The sequence below is a fragment of the Megalops cyprinoides genome, chromosome 21 (assembly GCF_013368585.1).
Source record: "Megalops cyprinoides isolate fMegCyp1 chromosome 21, fMegCyp1.pri, whole genome shotgun sequence".
NCBI classification, from domain to species: Eukaryota; Metazoa; Chordata; class Actinopteri; order Elopiformes; family Megalopidae; genus Megalops; species Megalops cyprinoides.
In genome coordinates this window covers 10,511,281-10,538,970 of record NC_050603.1, presented here as the reverse complement: position 1 = coordinate 10,538,970, position 27,690 = coordinate 10,511,281, and the positions used below count along the sequence as shown (strand labels likewise).

General features: G+C 43.5%; 1 protein-coding gene across 2 annotated transcripts; it reads right to left on the bottom strand.

Moving 5' to 3' along the window:
• Positions 1 to 5,109: 5,109 nt before the first annotated feature.
• LOC118796517 (programmed cell death 6 interacting protein) lies at positions 5,110 to 25,689 on the bottom strand. Of its 2 annotated transcripts, none has more exons than XM_036555445.1 (18): positions 25,365 to 25,689; positions 20,518 to 20,572; positions 20,174 to 20,243; positions 18,801 to 18,928; positions 18,439 to 18,592; positions 17,752 to 17,852; positions 14,445 to 14,576; positions 13,653 to 13,875; positions 13,370 to 13,493; positions 12,613 to 12,790; positions 11,837 to 11,948; positions 11,235 to 11,404; positions 9,923 to 10,171; positions 9,200 to 9,334; positions 8,641 to 8,735; positions 7,812 to 7,941; positions 6,891 to 7,096; positions 5,110 to 6,407 (listed from the first exon to the last, which is right to left on the bottom strand). In XM_036555445.1, exons 1-18 carry the CDS (start codon positions 25,568 to 25,570, stop codon positions 6,227 to 6,229), a joined length of 2,649 nt encoding a protein of 882 aa, XP_036411338.1. In that variant the 5' UTR covers positions 25,571 to 25,689; the 3' UTR covers positions 5,110 to 6,226. The 2 variants fall into 2 exon arrangements, with proteins under 2 accessions (XP_036411338.1, XP_036411339.1); XM_036555446.1 differs by having other exon boundaries at positions 14,445 to 14,561.
• Between the last annotated feature and the right edge of the window lie 2,001 nt (positions 25,690 to 27,690).

The following is a 27,690-nucleotide window of genomic DNA, read 5'->3' as shown; positions in this document are numbered from 1 at the left end:
GGACTACCAATATCCCTCGGCCTCATTAAGAGACTAAATCTGGCAGCAGGCCCAGGGTCCAGCAGTACTGCAGTGGTCGGGGCCTCATTTCAGTGCAGCTAATAAGACTCAATCAATCTTTGTAAGGTGCCGACAAATTACTGTGAATGACCTTACAATCAATATATTGGTAGATTTCAAATAAAAGAAATACAGTATAGATTTGTATAGATTAGGCTTTATGCACAGGAGATGTATTTCAAATTTTGCGCAATTTTGAGCAAATGAGAAGATGCATCACTAATATCAAATGTAGTCCTGTGAACATATTTCTTTTCATTTTAGTAGTGATGCAAAATTATGAAGACAGTTTGACCATCAACAAAATCATAAGAAAACACTTCAATCATTGTAGTTGTTTATGATTGTCAAACCAATAACTGGAATAATTTTTTTTAAATTAATGCCATGAGAGAAGTAATCCTAATGTGTCTATGCAAGGATTTTGCCAAATTAAAATGTATGTACTGAAATAATATGCATATACATTGGATATATTATAGAAAGGACACATCCAGTTACAGGTAGCATCTTCATGTAATTTTCAGGTATTCTGTATCTCATGAACTGGAACTGCATTGTTCCCGAAATTGGATTGGTTTTGTTCAGAATTATTCTCTCAAAAACTACAATTCAGTTTAACTTCAAGGGTTTCTGTAAAGGGCCGCATTGTGGAGATGAAGTGGAAATTCTGCCAAACATTTGTTTGCTGTTGTCTGTAAGGATTGTGGTAATGCTGCTTTTCATTTTTGCATGCGTAGGACTTTTTAATTAGCAGGAAAATTACCTTTACGGCAGAAAAAGGTACATTACAGAAGGCTTGAAGGAACACATTTCTTTGAATTCAGTGGCGATGTTTGGAACACTTTACAGGCTGAAATGCCTCTTTTAAGATCCAAACAGCATCAGCCTTTTAAATCTGGCCAGCTATTGAGGAGCCCTGAGAATGCTATTTAGTGAGTTTGTACATTCACCTCCACAAAAGGCAGAGCCCATTTAGCCAGTTAGCACTCCTATGGAATTTTTCTCCGCTAAACACTTCCCCTTTTTGGCATCTCCCCCTGAATGGACAACCACTCTTTCCTTCTCTGTGGTCTGTGATTGGCTGTTTCAGGGTGTGCCTTTATGCTTCTTTAAAAATAATAAAAAAGATTCCTTAAATACAATATGATATCTGGTCTGTGATGCAACCACATTCACAAAACCATACTTTGTCTTCATTTCCTATTTAAAAATATATCAAAAATGATTAATTCGGTTCATTATCAGTTATGCACCCCCCCAATCCAAGCCCTCATACCATCACCACAAGCAACCTCACCCCAACGTCCACACCCTCCAGCTCCCGTAACTTTCACCGTGTATATATCAAACTTCTCTTTTTTTAAAAAAAAAAAATCTAGAATCATACAAGGGCACACCAAGTGGAGATGAAAGAGCAGGCTCTGCCCCAGAGAGGTTGCCCTGGTTTAATTACGGAGATCGGCTGGGCGTCTGGGCTGCGTGTCTCAGCGCGCCGGCCCCGCTTCACACGCGCACTCTGACAGAGAACCGGGCTCTGTTTGGCCGGAGATATCCGCGCTCCGCTCACAGTCCCACTGCGGAGCGTCCCACAGTTTACCGCTTCCCTTAGCGCCGAGGCGTGACATGGGACACGTCTGAGGAAGAGCGGTCTGGCCCGAGATCCACCGTGAACTTGTGCCAAGGACGTTCCAAAAGCCGCTAATTAAGGGGGTACTTTATCGTGTGCTTGTTCCGCACGCATTTAGGCAGTGAATAACGTGTGCTTACAATCACCGCCGCTGCTGTGCTCCTCAGCCTTGAGGATTGTTGGTGTATTCGAATATATGAAATGGCTACCTGAAAAATATCTTGGAATGACCAGTATCTGCCGTGATTACTTTTTGCTATTTAAGGCTACATTTTTTTTTTGTCCTTTTCCCATGCAATGCACATAATTCATTTACTGTAAATGGAACACTTAAACAGCTTAATACTTCCTAAAGCCACAATGAAGTTTACAACAGCAAATGCCCCCCCAGTATGGATTTAAACCTGCAAACCCTCTTGTTAGAAGTCCGAGTCCTAACTATTATAGCACGCTGCTAGGTGGTATCACACTGCTACACTCCACCACACCCTCTGTTGCATGCCGCTTGCCTTATTGCGAATGAAAGAGTGTGCCAGATGAGAAGAGGACAGTCAGAAAAATGAGGGCTGCGCATCACTCATCTCAGGAAAATGTGTCACTCGCCACCCCTCATTTGTCTTTGGTCTCTACTGGATAACGTTTAGTATTACAATAGCTGCTGGCCAACATCAGGTATTTTCACCCACTGACTGACATCAAGATCCCACAACAACTTCACCATCTAGTTCATTCCAGATCTACGGCAGGGAGCTCAGTCCCTGATCAGCAGAGCAGCCCTGTTCCGCCTGGAAGCCTGTGCCTGTTCTCTCCTCCTCCTACAGCTCTTAATAGCTGATAATACTGTGAGCAGTAAGCATCGGTGTCTTCTCGCGTTAGCGCAACTCTACCACCTACCAAAATGGACCAAATGGATTTTGTACTAAAGTTTCCTATTGTTTTCCATTAGATGAGCAAGAGGACACTGCCCCCCCCCCCACTAGCTGATGTATGGATCATCTATAGGCTTTCATCCTCTCAAACCACCCACTTATATGACACCTTATTAAATGCAACTGTAAGGTTCCCCAGTATGACATCACCCTGTCTTAGATCAAGCACGGCTTGATCATATCTCACTGCTTTTACTGCGATCACGCTACAGCGCACTCACTTTAGTTTCCGAAGCAATATTGCTTCTTTAACGGTACAGCCACCGTAACACCGTTTCTGTGAAATGTGATCAAATGCCCCGTCAGTTTTATTTGGGATTTTGATTTGTTTGATTTATTGCCTGATATTTACGGTCTACCAACCATCCACCAGAAAGCCTCTTATGAGAGGCCTGTGTGAAAGTGATCTCCTTTCAGAAGATGTGTGTGTGTGCGGGAAAAAAAAGTTGTGTTTCAGACAGCGGGGGCAGAAGACAACACTGACTGCAACAGAATGTGGAATGCAACTGTATGCTTTCAAAAAAAAAAAAAAAAAGTAAATTACCCCTTGGTGTGGAGGGCATGTGTGAGGGGGAGTCTAGACAGCCTTTCAAACATAAGAACACTCGACCTCCCTTCCAGGTCACCGACAGCAGCTCACCAGCCAAACCGACACTGGCTACGGTCAATGTGACCACGTAATGAGAGGTTCTTACAAAATAACTTTATAACACAGTTGCTGCTAGTTGTCTTTCAAACAGCAATCTCTCTCATGATACAGCTAGTTTCTCTGCAGTGCTACAAGTGTGCCCTCTGCTGGACATTTTTTGTAATTGCTCTTGTGCCCAGTCCTTTCAGAACCCCATTTTGAAACCCTGATGCTTGCCATCTGACTTCGTTGGAACTTTCCAACTTAAGTCTTGCAAACAGCAGTTGTACCATACTTACTTCAGATACTACATATTTAACAAGTTTCATCTTGATGTGTTCTTGCCGATTCCATTAAAGCCACAGCTTAGTAGTATATTTTCTTTGGCTACAGTAATTATATGATATTGCCATTGACAAATAGCACTGAACATGAAAATATTTTGTTTTTAGCAGACAGTCTCATTTTAATGTACAACACAATGGCAGTCTGTTAACACAGTTCACTGTAGTTCATGCACAACTGAGCATGGCATTCCTGATACCACCCAATGTCCTTACTGCCATGCAATTCCGTTTCTTCAGCGAAGCGGATCAGTTAAAATCACGATTAAATACTGCCTGACACGAGCTAAGCGGTTCCTTACCATTTCAACATTTATACCTTCAGTACTTAGTCTCAGTAGTAGAATGTAAAAGGCTTTAGATGCATGAAAAGGCCTGCTTCAAAAAAAAAAAAAAAAAAAAAAAAAAGTACCCTCTACTTATGGGATCCAAGTGAGACAAGCCCTGCAAAAAAAAAACCCTTTTTAATTAATTTTGAAAAATTATCCCCCTAACCATAAATGTAACATATTTTTAAAGCATGAAGGTAGGTCACCACTGAGTGAATACTGCCCCATCCCCCAACATGAAAAAAGTGTGACCTTAAATCGATTAAATACAGTATATGTAAGTTGGCATTCAGAGTGCTGAAAGCATGAAGTGCACCATGTACACATTCTACGTGTGGGAGTTACTTCTGAAGCCATCGCATGTAGGAGTTACTTTTGAGGTTCTAACCATAACCAGAGAGCAGTTTCACTTTGCTCTTGCTCTTTCCCAAATAAAGAAAAAAAACACACGGGATAACCCGATATGTGAAAGCAGAACTATTTCGATAAACTTAGCACACCTCGCCTTAATTAACCATTAATGTCCATCACTCTGTCAGTTTCACAACTTTGTGTACATTGTACAAATACCAGGTGACACTGACACGTGACACTTATCTGGCGATATCATCATCCACACAGACACTAGTTCTCAAGAAGGTCCTTTAATTGATCTTTACAACATAGACAGTGTTTCTCAAGAAACTTTAGCTGTGGTTATTTTATTTCCTATTGCCGATGTTACGTAGAGTATAGCAGACCGCCTTGCACTTTGCTGCCAGGAACTAATTTTTTTTTTTTTTCTTCGCTTTCATACTACAGCATATGAAAATGAGAATGCTATTATCTTCCCATGTAGCTTGCTTCAAAGAGGCCAGGACAGCAGCAGTCATGAACCGAAAACAATAGGAGTGTTGTCTGCCTAGCCAACAATGCTTCACACATTCGCGCTCTGGACTGTACCAAATTAGACTTTAGACTTGATTTTGCTGTTATGCCATATTTGCCATATTTGTGTGTTCATCTGGATTTGCTGGATTTCTGTTACATGCAGGCGTGCTTGGACAGCTTGCATTTTACATGTTATCCACTTGCAGAGCAGAGACCACATTGCATGTTGCAGTTGAGTGTGGCATCAGATTCTGTTAGCAGGTCTGTCACCCAGTTGGGGTACCCAACTGTGCGCTGGTACCCTTAATCAAAGTACTGAACCTGAAACACGTCAGTCAGTATTCAGCTGTATAATATAACCCTTTACTGTACTGTATAACTACCTCTTATAAGGAATTACACGTCTTAATATCTGCACACTTGAAAAGCGCTTCCAATCAGTGAAAAATTGAAGCCGTCATCGGACTTATATCCGGTCTGTCCATTTTTACAAGCAGGAAGTGATGTAAAAGGGAACAGCAGATATACAGATTGATTTTAATCACGCGCATGAAAAAAAAAAAAAAACGTAGCACAAAGTTTTAGTTAACAACAGCTGGAATCTCTCGTGTATATATACTTTTAAATTTATGAAGTGTTTTACAAGGCCAATGATTGTAAGAGAAAGTAGCAGAGAGATACCCAACACAGCCAGACGAGACAAGACAACAGACGTACAGTAATCAGTGAAACCCTTTCTCCCCCCAAAATCCAGTTCCCAAAATACTCATCTATGTAAGAAAACACCTACAGAGCATTTAATTACATTATGCATCAGTATCCATTACAAAAATAAGATATAGTAGTGAGGATATGGGAGTCATTTGCTAGGAAGTGACATTTTGTGGTTAAAAAAGAAAAAAGGAAAAAAGAGACGTTCCAGAGCTGATTCTGTGGCCTGGCCACATGGTTGTAAGGTCATCATGCTAGTAAGAAACAATCAAAGGCCAAAGTAAGATCCAACAAATCCGCCACACACGCCCTTTCATGTTGCACTGACGGAGGGGGGGGGGGAGAAAAAAAAAAACGGAACGCCTCAGATTCATGGTATTAGCCCATCTTACGCCCTTCGACCCCGTGACACTTGCTGGAAAAGGCCTACTCTTCCCTTTTAACAGGGTCGCGTCAGACCTCCCCGCCCGTGCTCCACTCTCTCTCTTCCCTCTACTGCCATTACAGACGAGGATCAAAGTCTCCCAAAGGCTCTCCCACACCGGGTGCTGTACATACAACACCGTTGGCTGTAGTGCTGATAACAGAAAAAAAAGAGCTGTTACACAGATAAACAAAAAGAAGACATGGAGGCAAAAGAGGAGAAAAACACACAGAGGTGAGAGTAAGTGAGGAAAAGGTTAGGCCGCGGCACAGGTGCGACGAGGATGCCTGCAGGGCGCCCCCTACTGCTGCGGGTAGTAGGGCTGCTGCTGCTGGGGTGGCTGCTGGGGGTAGGGGTAGGGGCCCTGCCCTGGCTGAGGAGCCCCGGGGTAGCCGGCCTGTCCTGGGGCCTGGTAGGGCATGTAGGGCATGCTATACTGGCCGTAGCCGTAGGGGTTGTAGGCCATGGGCATCTGGTAGTACCTGCAGGAATGGACACACAGATTCAGTGTCAGAATCAATCACCGTCTAATGAATGGATGGTAAAGTTGGGCATCGGGCAGGAGAGGAGCAACGATTTTAGAGGCTTAAGGTGAATGGACTCAAATTTAGGCAGAAGGGGTAGAAAGCACAGGTGTGACCTCCTCAGCAGATCTCAGACAAATGAGAACGAGAACAATCCACATCCGGACGATCCCAGTCGTGTCCCATTTAAAAAAAACCCTCAGGACATACTCCAGTTTGGAACAAACACTTTCAAGAAGAAACCTGCTGCTGTCAGCATTTCACTGCTCCTCTGACCATGTCCAACAAGGCAGAAGCATAAAACAATAACCCCCCCCCCTCAAATTCCAATGGCTCCTTATGGGACATTAAGGCTTTCAGAGATAAAAGCAGTGGCAGGCTGAGGAGAGCAACAATAAGAGGACTGATAATGATAACAGATGTTATGCGCAGAAGCCTTACCCTGGATAGCCCTGGTACGTTGGGTAGGGAGGCCCCTGGGCCTGGGAGGGGGCTCCGGCGGGCGCCATGGGCGGGGTGGGGCTGGCCTGCGGCGGGGCGGAGCTGGGAGGCATGTTTGCGGGGGGAGCGGAGCTGGCTGCCTGGGGGGTGATGTTCGGGGGAGGAGGTCTGGCCGGGGGCTGTGGTTTGGACTGTGGCTGCTGGGGCTGAAAAGAGAAAGGGTGGCCTTCACTGAGGATTACGCTTCCACACGGAGTACCTGACATTAGTGTTGTACATGAGCAGTGTGAGCCTCCAGCTCTGCCTGTTTTATTAGTCACAAGCCTGTTTTACCAGCTGCATGTTAGGCCTGCTTTGCTTACTCAGCCTTACATGTGCATAAGTGGATGAACTTGAGCTTACCTGAGATAAGTATGCACAAACCGCCCCTCCTTTCTGGAAGGAGCATTACTCCCACCCCTTTTGTCCCTTATCCTATGAGGATTGCTTACCTTGTGCTAACTGTGAGAGTGAGCTGAATGCTGCATTTGACTCCTCAGACTTTGTGTTTACATTACCTCAATCCAGGACACAGTGATGGCTGTGGGGCCTAGCACACAGCTGCTAAGCAAGGCTAACGTGGCTCAACTTTTTTGAAATATTCTATTTCTGGAATTCACTGTGGTGTTACACTGGGGCGGCAGTGTAGCACAGTGGTAAGGAGCAAGGCTCGTAACCAAAAGGTTGCTGGTACGAGTCCCCACTGGGGCGCTGCTGCTGTACCCTTGGACAAGGTATTTAACCCACAACTGCCTCAGTAGATATAGAGCTGTATAAATGGATACCATGTAAAAACTGTAACCTATATAAGTCGCTCTAGATAAGAGCGTCTGATAAATACCTGTAATGTAAATGTAATTCAATGTTCCAGAGGGTACTTACAAACACGGTCCTGGGAGCTGGGGTGGGCCCGGCCGGCCCGGCGGGGGTGGGAGTGCTGGAGTTGGACTGGTACGCAGGCACAGAGAAGGAGGGGGCGCTGGGCTCCCGGGCGATGCTCTGCTGCAGCTCCCTGACAACGGCCAAAATAATCACCCATCCAGCTCACGTCCCAGAACGCATTTAGGCCACCCTCACACACCGAGCCCCATCAGCCCCATTAGAAAGACCGTGTACAGTGATTCATTTTTAAACAAGGTCTTGACACCCTCTGCAGGCTAAAAAACATACAGTACCAGTCAAAAGTCCGGACACACATACAAGGGTTTTTCTTTATTTGTACCATTGTCCACATTTTACAGTAATAGTAGAGAAACCAAAACTATGAAATAGCACAAATGGAAATGTGCTCCAAAAAGTGTTAAACAAATCAAAACTCTTATATTTTAGATTCTTCAAAGTAGCCAAAAATATTTTTTAATAAATAATTTTTTTTTCCTAAAGAAATTCATACACAGGCAAATATAGTGACGACGCCTGAGAAACAAATTTCAAGCACTGAAGCATAAGTCTTTAGACCAAAATGTCTTTGAATGCATGCTTCCCATTATCTTAATCTGGTGTGTCCAAACTTTTGATGGTCCCGTAGCCCAAAAAGGCTCTGGCGTGTAAACTATGACTCAATGTTTCAGACGGATTGTGAAAATGCAGAGGTTAGAAATTGGAAGTTTTAGAGTGCAAAAACTCTGCATTGGAGACTGAAATGACTGATGCAAGCTGCGGTTAGAGTCTGTGAATGCACGCTCATGCGGCACTGCGGTGGGGCACTTACTTCAGCAGCTCGTCTCTCTCCGTTTTGCGCGCAAAGACGATGTCACTGCACTTATTCTGGAATTTCAGCAGGATTTCGGTGAGGTCGTTGTAGAACTGAGGAGTGACGGGAGAGTTTCGGTCAGAAAGTGAAACCCCCCTCTCGGTGAAAGGACCTGTAGCTGTAACTGCCTCCTGGCAGCTTGCCGTTTCACAGAAACATCTCATAAGCTAGTCTGAAACCAATCTGTGTCAAGGGTTGCTGCTGCTTTAGCTAAAAGGAGGCCAGTCCACCACAGTGTACAGAAACGCACTGATGCACCTTTACCATACCATATACAGCGCAGTACCACACAAAGCAGATGTAGGCGACACCTTCACTGGCTGACTTCACCCAGCTCCAGATCAAATACTGAGGTAACTGTAATTCTGCTTCACCTCCATCATATTTTCAGTAACTGAGTAAACTATAACTTCAGCTGCTTTAGCTGCTAACTGCTGCCGGAGATATCCATTTTGGTTTCCTGTTTTTGAATTTCGAGACCTGGAGACTGCGGTTTCCCGCCCACCCCTGAACCCACCTTGGTGCCCTCACGCAGGTTGTTGGAGATCTCCACGTAGCTGTCGTGTGCCGACGCCAGCTTCTTCATCACCTCGTCCCTGTCGTTGGCCTCCGCGTTGGACTGCTTGAGGGTGGAGAACTCCTGGTGGGACGTCTGTGAGAATCGATCAGGGTTAACAGAGTTAATGCAACCACACTGGCGAAATCAAAGTGTGATTTCTAGCGCATAGATCAGGCCTACGCTGGACTGCAATCCTTTTTCAAACCTGTTACAAATAAAAATCAGCTTGATCATGAGGAGCAGGGCACTCAATTTCTTTTTACCGATTTCCTTATGATCAGAACTGACACACACAAATAAAACTGCCAAAATATTTTAAATGGCTATTCTGCCAAGACAGAATATCAGAATTGTATTAAAACCTCCAGTAATACACATGCAACATATTTTCAATGGGTTCTATAGTTACAAATCACAACACCTGATGCCTACAACCTTAAACATTTTCAATTTATCACAAATATTTAAACGCACACTACGTTTTCCCAAATCCATTTGACACCATGTATTTTATCTTACAGCAACCAAAGTCAGAGCACACTCCAGAAATCCATACCTTCGTGCATGCATTTGAACTGTCACAAGCTGACTGTAGCATTTTAATGAGGCAGTTAGCTAAGTTAACGTTAGCATGAGCTGATGCTAACAACTGAAAGCGGACGAACCCCTGCAGGCGCCTACCTGGACATTGCTCAGCACCTCCTCCTGGGTCCTCAGGCTCTGCTGGACCTTCTGGGTGTAGCCGCCGTAGATGCTGTCCAGCTCGGTGACAGAGAGGGCCTCCTCGTTGATGGCGCCGTCCTGGGCCAGGGCGGTCAGGAACTTGGTGGTCATGTCGAACTGGGCGGACTTGATGTCGTTCTCCAGCTGCTCGCGCTCCTTCTTCACCTCGTCCAGCTGGGCCAGCTGACTGCGGAGCACGCCCACCACCTGGAAGAAGAGGAAAGTGTCATAACGCTGGGGCTTCTGGGAGCCAGCTAGCTGGTGCTGCAGGTGCCCCCCACCCAGGCAGTAGGACGGAACACCGAGGGCTCCTGAATGTTCTACTGCGCTCCTTATGTGCTGATGTGCTGGAACTTGCTCTGGATAAGAGTGTCTGCAAAACGAATGTAATGTAACGTAACGTAAGGTAACATTCAGCCGGTTAAGGCCTATGCTCTGAGCACACTTCGAAAGTTCCAGGCTAGGCTGTGCCATTTGCGGAAAAAGACCCGGGGTCTGCAACAGTGGAACGCAATTAAATTCACTCCATCTGGGCGTCCAGTGGGTTACATTCCCTCATCCCTCCACTCATTAACACTCTCCGGTCACTCATCAGGCACCTGCGAGTTATTCGGGTGATGTCAGCGGGGACAAGGGTATCCTCTGATTACACCACCGCGGTGCACTGTGGAAGCTGTGTGAAAAATAGCCTTGCAAATGGCCTTGTGGATGTGAGCACGGCATGACACATTTCAGCACTGCTGTGCAAATGGAGGGGTCTCAATGAGACGCCTATTTACAGGGCCTCTTGGATCGCTTCTTATATTAAAAAAAAAAAAAAAAAACAGATCTCTACAGTGATCCACCTTACATGTATATCCAGGCTGGAAACCAAAATCTTCATAATGAGAGCTTAACAAAATAAAATCAAGAGTGTGTTAACTATCTATCCGAGTTGCCCCATAAGGACTGCGTTAGCCATCTCTCCGAGTTGCCCTATAGTGAGTGTGTTAGCTGTCCGAGTTGCTCCATAAGGACTGTTAGCCATCTCTCCAAGTTGCCCTATAGTGAGTGTGTTAGCTGTCCGAGTTGCCCCATAAGGACTGCGTTAGCCATCTCTCCGAGTTGCCCTATAGTGAGCGTGTTAGCTGTCCGAGTTGCTCCATAAGGACTGTGTTAGACACCTCTCGGAGTTGCCCTGTAGGAAGTGTATTGGCTGTCTCTGTGAGGTGCCCTACACGGAGTATGCTGGCTTTCTTTCTGAGATGCCCTGTGTGACCCCCCCCCTCACCTCGCTGCCCTGCAGGGTCTTGGCCGGGTTGGCGGAGGGGATGGCGGCGGTGAGCTCAGCCTCAGATTTGCACAGCAGGGCGATCATCTCGCAGTGGGCGTTGTAGCGCTCCCGCACCACCTGGTCCGCCTGCACGGCCTTGTCCAAGACGTTACGGAAGTTGGTTCCCTCTGTCGCGGGGAGGGAGAGGTGGAGAGAGAATGAGACACATGGCGAGGGGGCTGACCTTGCAAATGGCAGCACCATGGCAACCACTGGCACACAAACAAACAAAAACAACAGCAAGTAACAAGCACCGAAGAACCCGGGCCATGATTTTAACACGGACTGTCTGCTCATTAATAAAGTGGAGTGTGTTTCCAGTGCCAAAAGCGATACAAAGAAAGTCTAGCGGAACATTGCAAAATGGTGCATAGAGGTTTATGTAAGTCTTTCAAATCTTCCAAGTTCAATATTGTTAATCTGTGCTGCTGCCGGCCTTGCACCGGGAGGCTAGATCCATGGAAAAAGCCTCTAGCCTATCACATGCAAAGGGGGTCAGATACACCAGACAGGTATGAGTGTGTCAAGGGCGTGACTAAGAGGAGTGGGCGTCTTCTCACCTCCTCTCAGCGGCTTGTAGAGGTCGCCGGAGGGCGTCCTGTTCCAGCGCTGACTGAATTTGGTTCTGAGCTCATTGTCTGTCGTCTCCTCGTCATCCAGCATTTTCAGAGACTGGGGGGGAAGAGAGAGAGCAGAGCAGTTTGTCAAAAAAATCCATTTTTTTCTTCATTTTACCGACCCCGAACCATGCAGTTTTACATCTGACACTCGTCACGAAAATATTTCTTGACAAGTATTTCTGCTGGCGCAGACTCAAGACCCACCTCTTTAGACTGTACCTCAGTTCCACCTCAATCCCCGTCCCCAACACCTGCTACTTGCACTACTTCCTGTTTACTTTACATCTGTGTTTTGGATTCTGTGATCTAGTGACTGTGATGTATGGTAGTATACTTAGCTTTCCCTGTCTAGTCAGGTTGCACAAGTTAACTTGTGGTAGGGCTTGAAGAGTGTTACGCTCACACTCACTGGTCTGGGAGTGTTGTTACCCTGGTCGGACATGGTTGCTCATTCAACTTGAATGGATACACGTCTGTTCTTCTGTGCTGGAAAGTCACGCTGAGAAATTCTGCTAAATTAATTTAATGTAATGTGATGCAGTGTAACATGGGTTACTGATCTGAGCTGCCGAACTGACACCACGATGCTCTCAACATCTGCATGACTTCAAGGCTACCTCTGACAGACTGGTGTGCTGCGATTCCGTTCCGTGCGAGACGTTTGCCCCTCTGCAGCCAGCATTAACCACACCCTAAACCCGGAGACGGGCACTGACCTCGTCCAGGATCTCCCGGTTCCTCTGCAGCAGCTCCGGCAGGTCCTTGATCAGCTTCTCGATGCTCTGCAGCCCCCCCTGCTGGATGATGGCGCGGGACTTCTCCAGGATGGACTGGGGCACGGAGTCTCCGGACAGGTCCTCCAGAGCAGCGGGGAGGTTCAGGGAGGCCAGCACCCTGTGGAGGTAAAGGAACGGTCATATCCAGAACACGTCCTGCTGAACCAGTGAGCCTCCAGCACTAACCCTTTAATGTTTTAAACTGAAGAGCTCAGAGGAGCATAATAACACTGCAGCTGGCTTACAGTAACTCCAAATGTAACTGTAAATTAGACAGTTTTGAACGTTTATAAAAAAGTGAACAAATCCTCTTGTTGTCAATTCATGAGGTATGACAAGACTCCAGGACAAGTTCCCGCTCCAACACCTCCCCTGTCCCCAGACCTCCATCCCTCTGGTACAGGTAATCTCCAGACAGTCTGTGTTGCTAAGTTATCAATTTAGCAGTTAATGAAGGGTGCATGATTCTAGCTTGTGAAGTAAGATTCGCTGAATGTAATTCAAGTATTATACTGTCATGGACAGAAACCTAATCTGTCAATAAGAAATTATTTCTCCTTAAAGCTGAACTGGAATGACGGCGCAGAAGTCCTGAGGCTTCTTGAAATGTTGCAAGTGAGATGAGATGTGATGTACAGTAGTGGGTGAAGGGGAGAAGCACATGCCCCTGTGCCTGGATGCAGACAGAGCCACTCACCCGTTGCACAGGTTGGTGGCCTCTCTCATGGTGCCGATGAGGCGGTTGACGATCTCAGACTTCCTCTGGTTGTATGCACTCATGGCCTGCTGCACGGCCATGGGGACCATCTTCTCAAACAGGTCTGAGCAAACACACACACACAAAAATTAGAGTGCGTATACACACACACAAATACATATACACAAATCAGCACACAGTGTCACACAGGCAAGCTTTTACGCACAGAATCTCTTTTTACATGTACTGTGTAAGTGACAGCAGAATGTCTGACTGCTCTTACCAGTGAACTTCTGGCTCATGGGCACCTGGACGGCGGTGGCCTTCACCAGGGCCGCCTTGCCAATGTGATCCAGATCCTTGACCTCAGGCACACGGTCGTGGTAGATGAAGTCGTTGTCCTTCTTTGCGGCGGTCAGGGCACGGGAGATCTTGTCAGACAGATCCTTCACGTTGACGTACTCGTCGTAGCGAGAGGCGACCGTTTTCACTAGCTCCGTCGCGTGCTGGATAAAATGACCAAAGAAGACGCCAACATATTTGATAATTTACCGTAGTGGCAGATGTGTTTTTTTAAGGATGACCTGGTAAACAGATTCTAAATGATCCTAAGGTGTGAAGCATAATTCTCTGTCCACCACTGTCCAGCAATGTTAACATTAAAATACAGTACCAGTAAAAGTTTGGACACAACTTTTATTCTTTATTTTTACTATTTTCCACATTCTAGAATAATAGTAAAGACATCAAAACTATGAAATAACAAAAATGGAATGCAGTCACCAAAAAAGTGATAAGCAAATCAAAACTCTTTTAGATTCTTCAAAGTATCCAAAAATTATTTTTCAAAATTAAAAAATTTTCAGAAAGAAACGTAAGCATATGTATTTAGATCAAAATGTCTTCGAATGCATGTTTCCCATTAATTTAATTAGGTGTGTCCAAACTTTTGACTGGTACTGCATGAAAAACGCGTAAGAGCGAAACCCAAAAAAAATCTACAGCAGGTGGGCGAGTAAGAAATAAAGCAAGAAAAGCTGAGGTCAGCGTGGCCTGCGTCGGCTCAGCCCCGCACCTGCAGCCGGGCGATCTCCTCTCCAAACTTCTTCTGCTGCTTAGCCAGGGTGGACTGGTGGAACTCCGCGTTGGCCTGCATGATGCAGTGCTTGGCAGCCAGGACCGGCAGCACTTCCTGAAAATAAAAATACTGACCAGGGGAGAGTCCAACCACAAACAAGCACAGACACCACATGGGATGCAGGAAGGAGGATATGGGAGAGAGAGACAGGAAACAGGAAACAGGAAATGAGAATTAACCGTTAATGTCGAAGATTGAGGTTAAATCAGTTGAAGTTGAAATTAAAAGTCACCAAAAAAAAAAAGAAAAAAGAAAAAAGAAAGATACAAAAACCAAAGGGAGAATAAAAACCACAAAAATCAAATAAAATAAGTAAATAAAAACACTGGGTAGGATTTCAAAATCCCCAAAACAAGCAGACACAGTTCAGAAACTTTCTTAAACTCTTGTGTCCATGTCACTCTTGTGTCATGTTGGCTATGATATGTGCTTTGACATTTTATTATGGTTCTATCGGTGCCAAGACATAAAATATCTTTCAGATGGCACCAGGTAAGGTCCATTATAACAGGTTTTAACAGTCAGAGGATTACAGTAAAACCTCAGACACGTGCTGGTGTGTTTAATGATATCAAAGCAAATTTGATTTCACTGTGATAAATGAACAGAAATCCTCCAGGTCCACTTTTACAATGAGGAAAAGAATGTTATGTTAAGGACTGTGATTAAATCTGTTTATGGTTGATTATGAAATCCTATGCTTTTAAATCAGTATTAAATCAGTGTTTGATTTGGAAGCTGAAGGGCTTGGGGACTAGCCATCATTCAAACTAAAGTTATCCATACCCAGATCTCCCTTAAAAAGAAAGAAATTAAATGAATAAATAAAATAAAAATAAGATGAACATGCATTCAGTACAGACAGATTTTAGGTCATTCATGTTTTTTTGCTCTTTTTGACTCACTACCTTTTCTGAATGCAAAGTCTGCCATTTAGCTGATATTACCTAATTCAAAGCTGTTCCAGATACTTTTGAGGAGCTTGGCAGTGGGACTGATGGCGATTACTCTCAATGAAAGTTCATGCTTTCAGATTACAAGGTATTTAAAATAGAGAAAAAGAACACAAACACATGAATGACCACAGGTTGTCCCAGTATCTGATTATGATTCCGATCATGACATGAACATAAAGACCCCACCCCCACCACCCCAGCAATGGCAGACCTGGGACAGATACAACCACACACACTCTCAAACATGGACACGAAAATAATAACAACAATATAAAAAATTTATTCCAAGATGTAACTGAAAGCAATGAGCACATGGCTTATTTGTAATTATTTTTTTTAACTAAGTCATTTATATGCATCACAAATGTAACCAATTACCACTAATGCACAGGTACTTTGATTATTTGTTATTCTTTATATTCTAACACTAAAAATTGTCATCTGAGACCTGTGACATTACATTATATTATATAGTACTCAGTGCTCAAAGAGTAAATGGCACTGTTCTATATTGTCGTTCACAGCAATATCATGTACTGGCTACATGGTAACATGGCTACAGGGGAAAGCAACCCTGGGAGTTGTGTTGTAAGAAGCACATTTATACTGTTGAACAATAATAGCAGTAACAATGAATTACAATTCATTCAATATATCTTCAAAAAAATACATTCCATTTCTGTTACACTATAATTCCATTTCCATTCAATTAAAAATAAATACCCACATAAATGGATGTCCGTTGAGTTATCTACCTAATTCATATTTCTCTTGTAAATCAGTCTCACATGATCAGATGTTTTCTGTTTAACATTAGAAATAGTGCCTTATGAGGAATGGAAGTAAAACCCAACTCAACTTTCAACTGAATTATTTCATGCTGTTCTTTCAATTATTTCAGACTGATAAGAAAAGGACAATAAATATGTACTTTGTCGGCAGTTTGTTGAGAGCTCAATTTATTAAAAAACGCAAAACGTCAAAGTGTGACTTGGTCGCAACCTGTCCCAGGTCCGTGTTTGTACGAGTGTTACATGGGAGACACAGAAAGGAATGAGCATGGGCAAAGGTGGAGAGGAGGGAGGGACAGGGAGTGCGCAGTGTGATAGGTCGATCAGGAGACACCAGAGCATATGGAAGACCAATCAGGGCAAAGATGGGCACCCAGACAACAGGCTACAGACCTCAAGCTGGGGGTCAGAGAGGGGGTGTCGATATCCAGTGGTCCTGGGTGCCTTTCCTACTGATCTCACAACTGACACTTTGTAACATTCTCAAATTCAGCACGTCCTTCCTATTAGGCTCGAACAGGCTTGTCTCTGACTTGGACTATTCTTCTGTCAGGTAACTTTGTACTAATTTTTAGTACTACTGCTGATCTTGTTGGCAATCAACTGCATGCGCTCTCCCACCATACATAAGCCGAAAGTGTTGCGAGCAACCTTCAAATCACATGCTTTGCGTTTTCAGGAAGTTTGCATTTTGGAGTTATTACTGAGCACAGCTTGACGTTATTTTACTTTAACCCTGAATGAACGCAGTGCAGAAGGAGAACAGCACAGAGACATCGGCATCTGAGACACCAGCTCTCAAGTACAGTACAGAGGCCCACTCCAGACGCAGGCCTAGCACTCATTACTCAGCAGAGTTACTGTATTCACCTTTTCTGTGTTATTGCCATCAGACGGCCACCTCAGGCTGCCAGCTATTTATGTTTCTGGTCATGTTTTTTAGTTTCCACATGCTTGGCATGCATCCATTCATACACACATTAGGTTGCCCTCCCCTACACATCATCCGGTCTAGAAATGGGCTGTGGTTAGCATGAGCTGCACAACAGGTCATAAATAAGACTCGACTGCAAATCTGTTGTGCCTTCTGCTCACTACACCGAACTGCAGAACGTTTTCCGGAGTTTGGAAATGTTAGGTTTGACAAAAAAAAAAAAAAAAAAACCTTCAAATCTGTGGTTTCATGCACTTGTATCTCTACCAGCTAGCTTGTACCTTGTCTGGCCAACTACTGAAACCTGGTCATGTAGCACTTCTAATACTGTTGACTCCTAACATGACTTTTTGCTTGTGTTATAAGTGAGGCAGAGTACAAGTCGCTTTGGATAAAAGCACCTGCCAAATTCATAAATGTAAATGTATTTCACGCTCACTCCGCTCTGCACTAGCATTTACTCATTACTTGATTACCGGCCCTGACGTTAAAGCAGATTCTGTGTCCGCCTGCTTTTACCCACCTGTTCTGAGCAAAGGGAAATGCGGTCCACATGAACGTACCTTGGGCAGGTTCTCTTTGTACTGACACTGCTTGAAAGCGTCGCCATAGAAATCCGCAGCCTGGTTGGCCAGCTTTGCAATAATGGCGTCCTTCATCTTATCTGCAGTGCAAACAGTAGTTACCATACTTGAAAGGACAGCAGACCAGCTACTACAGTACTGATTTATGAAATTATAATGCTGAAGATACACAACATATTGCTTACCATATGTGGCAGCATTCACGTTAAATTACTCATTAAATTGCCCCCCCCCCCCCCCCCCAAAAAAAACAAGCTTAATGATATAAAGTACCAGTCAAAAGTTTGGACACACCTGATTATGACATTATGAAACATATATTCAGAGACATTTTGATCTACAAACATATGCTTAAATGTTTGAAATTTGCTTCTTAGACAAATATAAATTGTGAAGTTGATGCCTATGTATGAATTTCTTTAAAAAACTACTTTGAAGAATCTGTAAGATATCTTTGATTTGTTTAACACTTTTTGGTCACTGCATAATTCCATTTGTGTCATTTCATAGTTCTTATGTCTTTACCATTATACTAAAATGTGGAAAATAGTAAAAATAAAGAAAAACCCTTCTATTAGTAGGTGGGTCCAAACTTTTGACTGGTACTGTAGTGACACACAAAAAGAAGATATGGTACATTCAGGAGTGGCCAGTGCTGCCGGGTACCTGAGGTGGCCTTGAGGAAGAAGACCTCCTGGGCCTGGGCCAGCATGATCTGGCTCAGGGTGCCCACGGTGTCGGGGGAGATGTCCATGGTGGGCACGCGGTTCAGTGCTGACAGGACTGTGTCTTTGATGTGGGCGAATGCCCCGCTCGCCAGCTGGGGGGGAGGAGTTGGAATGTCACGTGGTGACCAGACAGCACTGTTTCTGCTTTTTTTATATTATAGCCAGCAGACCTTACAGAGCTGACTGATAAATCTCCACCTAAAAGCTTTCCCTGGGCTTCTTGCTTTTTACAGACCATAACCAGGGGATCTTTAAGGAGAAGCCATCCCCAGACTGCACAGCAGACGCAGCATGACCCACCTGGTAGAACTTGGCGGCTGCCTTCAGCCCCTCGTCACTGTCCAGGTTCTGCTCGGAGGCGATCTGGCTGGCCAGCGCTCCCACGTTGAACAGAACACACGTCTTCTCATAGCCCAGGCTGGCCAGGGCTGACAGGACAGCAGATCACACATCACAAACTACACCAAGCCACAGCCACATCCAGCACTCACTTCACACTCAGAAGAGAAGATGCACACTTTGCATGTCTGTGTACTAAGTGCTCATAAACACTTGACTGGGTGTGTTGGCCTTCATGCAGCAGTGTAGCATAGTGGTAAGGAGCAGGACTTGTAACCAAAGGGCTGCTGGTTCAATTCCCCACTGGGGCACTGCTGTTGTACTCTTGGGCAAGGCACTTAACCCCACAACTACCTGAGTAAATATCTAGCTGTATAAATGGATAAAACTGTAACCTACGTAAGTTGCTCTGGATAAGAGTCTCCGCTAAATGACTGTAATGTAATGTAATTGGTATGACAGGATTGTATGACATGTTGCATCAGCAAATATGCAAATACAGTCAAAACAGAGACATTTTCCTGCAGGAATGACATTCAACAATCCCTATGAGATACAGTGGCCATTAGCACAACCCACTATGCGAGCATGGTTTCCCTCACCCTCACTTTCACTTCCTTTTCACTGACAGCTACGTGACCCTGGCATACAAACACTCTTATTGTGAGTGGTGGAGGTAACACGAGTGCTTGTGCTAAAACACATTGGAAAGTGTCCTATAGGTCCTCGGCTATTGTGTCTGTTGGCCAGATCCTTTTTCGGCCTCAAGCACCTGTGCACCAGCAGGTCTGACAAGCCCCAAGAAGTCTCCATGGAAACTGACCTGGCTTGTAGTAGCCCCATTTTATTCAGACAAACAAAAACTAAAACTTGAGATTAGGCCTACAGGTTTGGCAGGGCAACTACCTAATCCAGCTACATGAAACAATCTTCTCGGTCTAGGGCCCCTGATGATTACACTAGTTCTACGTGAATTACTAGCATTTTCCACATAAAGCAGACAGAACCCAGACAGCCTGGTCTGTCCTGTTTTCCTTCTCTGTAAGTGACCTCAGGGAGGAGAGTAAAATAAGTAGAACAGGTGACTTTAAATGAACATCAGAGACCTTGAGCAAATCTCTGTCCTCAATGTTACTGAGGACATGAAAAAAGGACTGATTTTATTCTTCAGATTATTATCATCTTATTCCTGCATCAACACACAGTTCAGCAAGACGTGACTGGGGCTGTTAATGGCTAAATATGGTAATAAAAATACATGTTGTGAATATGTGTGTGTGTGTGTGTGAGAGAGAGAGTGTGCGCGCGTGTATGTTCTTTGAAGGAAAGCTTACCAAGCTTGACTGATCCACCAAACAATGATCCTTTATCAAAAGCATCTTTCCACGTGAAAGTTAAACAAAGCTGAAACGTAAAGGGCACAAAGACAGAGCAATTTAAAGACAACAAAGACAACATCTGAGGCAGCACAATATGAATTCTAAACACGCAGGCATACATTTCACCTCGCTAAATTTTGTACACAATTATTTCATATATACAATATACAATTATTACATACATGCATATTTTTACAATGTGATTACTATTACATGGCAATGCTCAGTGAAAAATAAATAAGCAAATATACCACAAATATGTGAACTGAGTGTTACACACACTGCATTTAAGAACACACCTCATTTTCAGAAAAAGGGAATTTGGGTTCAACAGCGCAGAGTTGATCATAGTATCTGAAACAGAACAAGACAAAGAGTGAAATCTAGTATGAAGATGAATATGATGACAATAGGCACATTAATTAATTCATTAATTCAGCGCATCCTGGTTCATCATTCTGTTAACATCCTAAAACAGTTCCACCTGTGCATTCTGGTTTTGTTGACAATACTTGCCATATAACTTCCATAGTCCCTCTTATAAATCCCAGTTAAAATTTTAAATATTTCATTCAAAGCTTGCCTCCTCTTACCAAGACCAAAGGGATAAAGCCTTTTTTCCACAAGTCATCGGTTTACAAACAAGGAACAGTCTTGTTGCCCTTCTCCGCACTTTCCTGTGATCTTTATAAACACTATAGTCCAGTGAGGAACACTCACTATGTCAATCAAATCTCGACTTCCAATGAGTGAGCCCAAAGTGAACACAAAAGGCACAATCAGTGTTCACAACTAGCTAGTTACTGCAAGCTTTCACTTCCTCTTTCCTAAAATAGACCACTGAATATCACGTCTCCGGTTTAGTGGAAGCATGGATGACATCATAATTGCTGTTCAGTGTCACACGGCAGTGAGTAAGCACTAAATTACGCGAGATACAAGCTGAATGTACAGCACTGCATACAACGGTATGGAAAACCAACAGCATTCCAATTTCTGCTCAGAGAGAGAAACATTTCACCTGGCACCAAGCACTCAGATGATAAGGAGGTGGCAGCTGGAAGACCTGAGTCAACTGTAGCTTTCAGTGCTGTTCATTTCAATGTAAATGGGGTCTCAATTATCCAATTTATTTGGAAAAATTTCCAAATCTTCAATTTATTCCTACCATGTTTGAATACCTTACAATTTACTCTGGGAATTTTGCACTTGAAATTTACCTATACATTTTTTTTTAAATGTCACTAAAGTAATTCATGTAAAAATAAATGAGAAATCAAGTTCATCTTTCATCCTGTGTCCAAAAAATAATTTGGTTGCACGAAACCCTTATTTAAGAGAAGCATGTTAATTTGCAGCTTTATTAAATATATTTAATTTTCTTTAAATAAAAAAACTCACTTTATCCAAATAAGTTGACAAATGAACTACTCTAGGGCCCAATGAATGTTAACAATGAACTCAATCTGTTGACATCAATCTTGAAACAATATTAACGAACATACAACAAATGTTTAAATTAACGAACATACAACAAATGTTTAAATTAATTTATGCACTAAAACGTCTTGACACGACATCACTGAACTTTGCAAATGAAGGTAGTACAAAGATGAGAAACATTTTCCAATAATCCAATACTGCATATGGATACAGTTTCCACTTACATGCCAAAAATAACCTGACTGGGGAAAATCCCTGGTCACAACCTTATGGAGAGTGACACTGTAATGGGTGTGGTTACAAAGGTGATAGGTGATAGCCAACCAGAGCAAACAGTTTCCTGCAACAATACACTGAATTCTTCCTTGACATGAAAGGATTCAGGAGCAGGAAGAGGAAACAGGGACTGTTCCAATGGAAGTGCATGGCGACGTCAACATATGATTGTGCAGTGAGCTGGGCAGCCCACCCCTCAGTGTCCATCCCCTATTTTTACATACAAGTACAGTATTAAGAGCACCCCCACATCTCTACGGGAGCTTTATCCTTCTGAGTTTCACCTGTGCCATGTAGCTTGTGGCTTGTGGTGAAAAACCTTAAGACATGAAGTTCTGAACTCAGAAGATCAGAAATGTCAAGACAGGAATGCTAAGACTGATATTTTAATCGCACCGTACTCAGGTTTACCTTAACTTTCGTCAATTTGGTCTCAGCAATTTGGTCTTGCTAGCATAGGCGCAATGATACGATCCGACTGGGTATGCCCTCTTTTTAACTTTGTATAAAAATGGAGTCCTTGCTTTCATTTGAGAGTTACACAACACTGTCCTCAGCGGCAAACTCTCAACGCTGTTAAAGTACCAACAAAAAAGTAACACTTGTCTGAATTCATTCCTGAAAGGCAAGGGGAAAAAAAGTACACTGTATTAAGACTGAATAGAGTCAGGAGAAAAATGGTCCTTTCATAAGACTGTGCTAAATCATATTTGGCAGCCAGTCCTTTATGCCACTTGGGCTAAATGACTGAGCAGCACTCACAAGTTAACCATTTGCTTGGGTACAGACGATCTGATTAGAGCGAGCGATGCGGAAGCACTCCGCGGCCCCGCCGCTGGGATCTCTTCAGTCCGAGCACAAGCGACCCACTGCCGTGTACGCACTCAAATCAATAAATATGATGCACAATAAATACTCCATTTTCTATTTGATTTTCCAAGCGGCCCCGTTAAAAATAAAACCCCCACAATAACTTCAGAAATAAGCCAGCAACCAACCACTTAAGCCATTAGTAACATCACAAGAGTAAGATCCAAAAGCAGCCATGACAGATTTAAAGCGAGGCTCGGTGCTGTTCCATCTCCCACGTGTTGGGTAGTATCTACAGTGGTGCGTCTTCCAGTTCAGGTGAGTCTTTGTTAAACAAATTCAGACACATTTCCTCAATTGTCCTGAATGCAAAACATTCCTTTCCCTGGCAGAGATCAGTTTGTTTTGGCGTCTCTGGGCATGAGATTCCTTTTTGAATGCCCTGCTTGAACCCTATTGTCCCTGTGTGAAATGGGGTCCTATCGTGGTGCGTCATGCTTGGCCGCCATCTCTGCCCCTTCTCATATTCTCCCATTCTCCCCCTAACATCTGTTCAAGGATCAGCTTACCCATCATCAGTTACAGTCCCAACCATTCTGTACACAGGATGGAAACTGATCCAGAGTCAGTGCTTGAGAACACACTGTATCTACAACTAAAATCATACCTACATATAGACAGAAGACAGAATATATTAAAATACCCCTGACCAATCATATCAAATGTACAGTAATGTATTAGTAAATGTATTACAGATGTGCTGATACATTCATTGTTTTTTTTTTTTTTTGGGGGGGGGGGGGGGGGGGGGGGTTGAACTTGAGCTTGTGTGATATATTTTACATTTCATTTCATTAATACTCAATAAAAACATAAGTAATTCACATAAAATATGATTAAAGGTTTAAAAAAAAATCAGCATGATCATGTCACTCAGTTCATGTCTCCCTGTGTAACAGTCAATATGAATCAGGAAACTGGGCCTTATCTGGGAAATAGAAAGGGCACTGCAATCTTCCTCTGTACCCTGAACGCCTCCAATGCAAATACCCATCCAAACACCACTCCCTTTCAAACTAGGTTTTTACTAGTGTCTGTGTAGGTTATCTGTTGAGTTACATATCTTCTATCAGTATCAAATACCTTGCAGAGATGCTGACATTCAACAGAAGTTGACAGGCGGTTGTAGCAGCCTATGGTGCGGTGGTTAAAGCAGTACAGTATCTATCCTAGCATTTAATTGTCAAAAAATGCCTCATTGGCCAATAAAATAGTTGCAATCATTCAAAATGGGTGTATAGGTGAAGGTAGTCGTTGTCAATCTGCTCGGTTATTAGAGTTTGGAAGAGATGAGTAGTTTAAAATCAAGATACATGACATCAATGCGACTTCTAGTGGACTTGAAGTCATGCTGACTATGGATCTGAATGGCCAAGTGGGACACAGCTGTTCCTAGACTGCTTCACTCCCAAAACGTTAACTTTATTAGAAATAATACGTTATGTGTTGTTTGAGTTCGAATCAAATCAGCTATAGTTCTGAGAGGCCTTAGTAGTAGTCCGCTCATGCCTTAACATCTATGACGCACTGAAAGCTTGGCTATACAGCTTGCCAAGCTCGATCCAACCCCACTCCAGTGTCAGAAATGCTGTGTCACAGGTTAATAGCTGAAATGCTAAACTTCTGGATAAGTTAATTGCCACGTTTAAGTAAGCTTCCGCAGAGATGCATGCCATGATAGCCACCAGTAAAAGTACTAGTGTAGCTAATGATAATCAGCGACTAGCTAAATTAGTTATAGTAACTTTCAAGTTTGAGTATTAGCTTGTTAGGTATATTCTAGCTAATGTCTGCTATGTTCAGATGTGTTGAGTCTCCAGTATAGTTACCTAACGTTAGCTAGCAAATTGGTACGGTCATATCAATATTATATAAAAATATTCTTTTTATCCGGAAAACGAACTGTAGCTAAGCACAACCACAGCTAGCTAGGTCAACTCTGTGGATAGCTAGCTAACAGTAATAACGTTACCTGGCTAATTCTAGCTAGCCAATTAGACTAACCTGCTTATATCGAGCCCTTCGCTGGTTAGCTAGCCATAAACTAATACTTTAAATTTTGAGGAAACGTTGTAATTACTAGCAAGCTAGCTAAGTTAGATACATGGCTGTGTACTTAATGATCTGTATTTAAACAGTCGTAACAAGCCGTCGAAGGTACTTCGGATAGTTCGCTATGGTTCCAATTTATCACCGTAAGCCCGCTAGCTCGCTAGCTATTTCAGTGTTGTTAGCATAGGCGCAGTTAGCCAGCTATCAGGTTAGCTACTTAATTATAAGGAACAAGGAAGACGGGAAACAAACAAATGGCTCGTCGGTCATTCCTCAGGCTACGCGCAACATTTACTAGCAAGCTAGCTGGCTGGCTGGCTAAGTACTGTTAGCTGTATTGCTAGCCATTTATGGATTGTTTAGCTCGCTAATTAGCACGTCTGCTGTAAGACTCATTCAGTCCCGGTCCGAAAAGAAAACTTGGGTGAGACACACCTAGGTAGCTAGCATGCTGCGTTGCTAATTGCATGTGAACCACGCAGGTTTACGTCAGACCGGGACTCACCTTAGCAGGATCTCCAGCGAGCTCTCGTGTTTGTCCAGCGGCCTCCCCAGAGCACTTTTGCGCAGCTTGTTCAACTCCTCCACCGCACGGAGATACTCCGACTGGTCATCGCCGGCCGGGTACGTCGCTGTGACAAATTTCGACAAGGGTTTCACCAGATCCACTTCCGACGACTTCTTCAACGGGACAGAAATAAACGTTGCCATTTCGGCCCGCGGGAAAAAATAATAATATCGACAGGGAGAGAGGGGAAGAGATCAGTCGAGCAACAACAACGGCAGTTCACTTCCTGGGTACTGCCGAGAAACGTCAAGTGACGTCGACGAAATAACGGCGCTGGGCTGGGAGTGGAGGTGGAAGCTATAAGCCGTATTCTTTATTCAATACGCGCTCGACATTTCCTGCTCTGCTCACCACAACCTGCGTTTTAATATCTGTGAGCCAATCGGAACACAATGCGCTGACGCGAATGATGAAATCAAATCTCATTGGAGATGTAACAGACCGCTGACATCATTGACTGTTTTTACAGTGGTTCAAAAACCTGCACAGGGCGATGGGCGCTCCAAGCGCAGTGTTATGCATATGCCATAATAGTTTTCTGTTTGGAACTGTAATTTCCCTTGTGAGTTGGCCTCATGTGCTGACAAGACAACAGTTTGGAAGCACATATGATTTACAATGTTAATTACGCGAATTTAGCAATTTGGACTATACTATACATTTATATTTGACAGTTTTAATTATTTTATTTCATTCATCAGTCTGACTCACTATCAATTACATGGATTTCTGTGATGTCACTTCCCCATTTTGACATTCGAAAATTGTGCAAGTACTGTATACATGTACATGCAAGCCTAACACCTCCTGGCAGTATAAGCCAGTTTACCTGCACCCAGCTCCTCTATTAGTTGTCTCAGACATTCTGTTCATGTAACAGGTCTAGTGAGAGCTAAGTAGGTGCTTCCCAGTCAATGACTCAAACATCACAGTTCTATTCTGTTGCTAAAAATACACACATTCTGAAACAAATATTGGTTGGCAACAAATGCTCATATTTTTGAAACAAACAAAAAAAACTTAAATTATTGAAATAACTGATTCCCAAAAAGTTCCACCACAAGCAGCACACTGGTTAACACACAGGACACATGAAGTTTAGGAAATGACTTGGGTTTATTTCTGGAACAGGCTTAAGTGTGTACATCATCCCAACATGTACTTTTCACAAAAGAACCATGCTTCACTGAGACAAAGTGTAAAAGGCAACACCACTATTGGGGCTATTGAAGCCGTAACTGGAAACAGTGGGGAAAATATTGTGCACTAAGCATGCGCAGCATCAAGCTCTCTACATGTCTTGCAAAAGCGAAATGCAACGGTGGGGGTCTGACATAATTTAAGCTTGTTTTGTGTGTGTATTTTCAGTGTAGAAATGGTCATTAACTGGAAAACTGGGTATGTTTCTTAACCCTTCCTGACCCATCTCTCCCAAAACTGTAAACAAAGTTCACACCACACAGGCTCAGTTAGGGATCTTGCAATGACAGGTTCATTCTGTCTTTGTGAAGTGACACACCTGAAGAAATGACCAAAGAAATGACTGCCACAAGTATTTTTTTCTTCAAAAATACACTTTATATAAACTCCTGCATCATAGGAACCCCACCTCTTAAGAACTCAAAGTTAAGAGAGATTCAAAACAACAATGACAGTAATAAAAAAAAGGCAAATGAGCATGCAGGCTAAAATGAAAAAAAGATGAAAACTTTAAGGACAAACAGAACTCAAGAAAAGGCTGAGAAGGAGGAGCCCATGGGTAAGCAACCCTGAAAGCGCAATGTCAAATCAGTAAATCAAAGGTGACACTAACCCCTAGACCCTTATCCATCCCTCCCCTTCAAAACTGCCTGTGGGACAGTATCTTCCATCCTCCACAAATGCTGCACCAACTGCCTGATCATTGCTGGGGGCTGGCTGGAGGTGTGGCTTCTTAAACTGGAGCTCACACCTGTCCATGTCACAGAATGAACCTGCCCTCCCCACTGACCTGGACACCACAAAAGACATTAATTGTAAGTACTGGTAGCCTAATGTCCTTGGATATTACTGAAGGTGACACAATGAGAGGAAAAATACACCTTTCTAAAGCTGTTTGGTCCAATTCAAGGAGTTTTGACACCTCCCCTCCTCCAACCCTCTAACAAATGGCTTCATAAATTAGAAGATTCATGGCACAAGGACAGGGGGAATGTCCTTAAGTGTCTCATGAGGAGAGCACAGGCAAATAACCCACAGCATTCCTAGTGGTCTGGGTGACTTA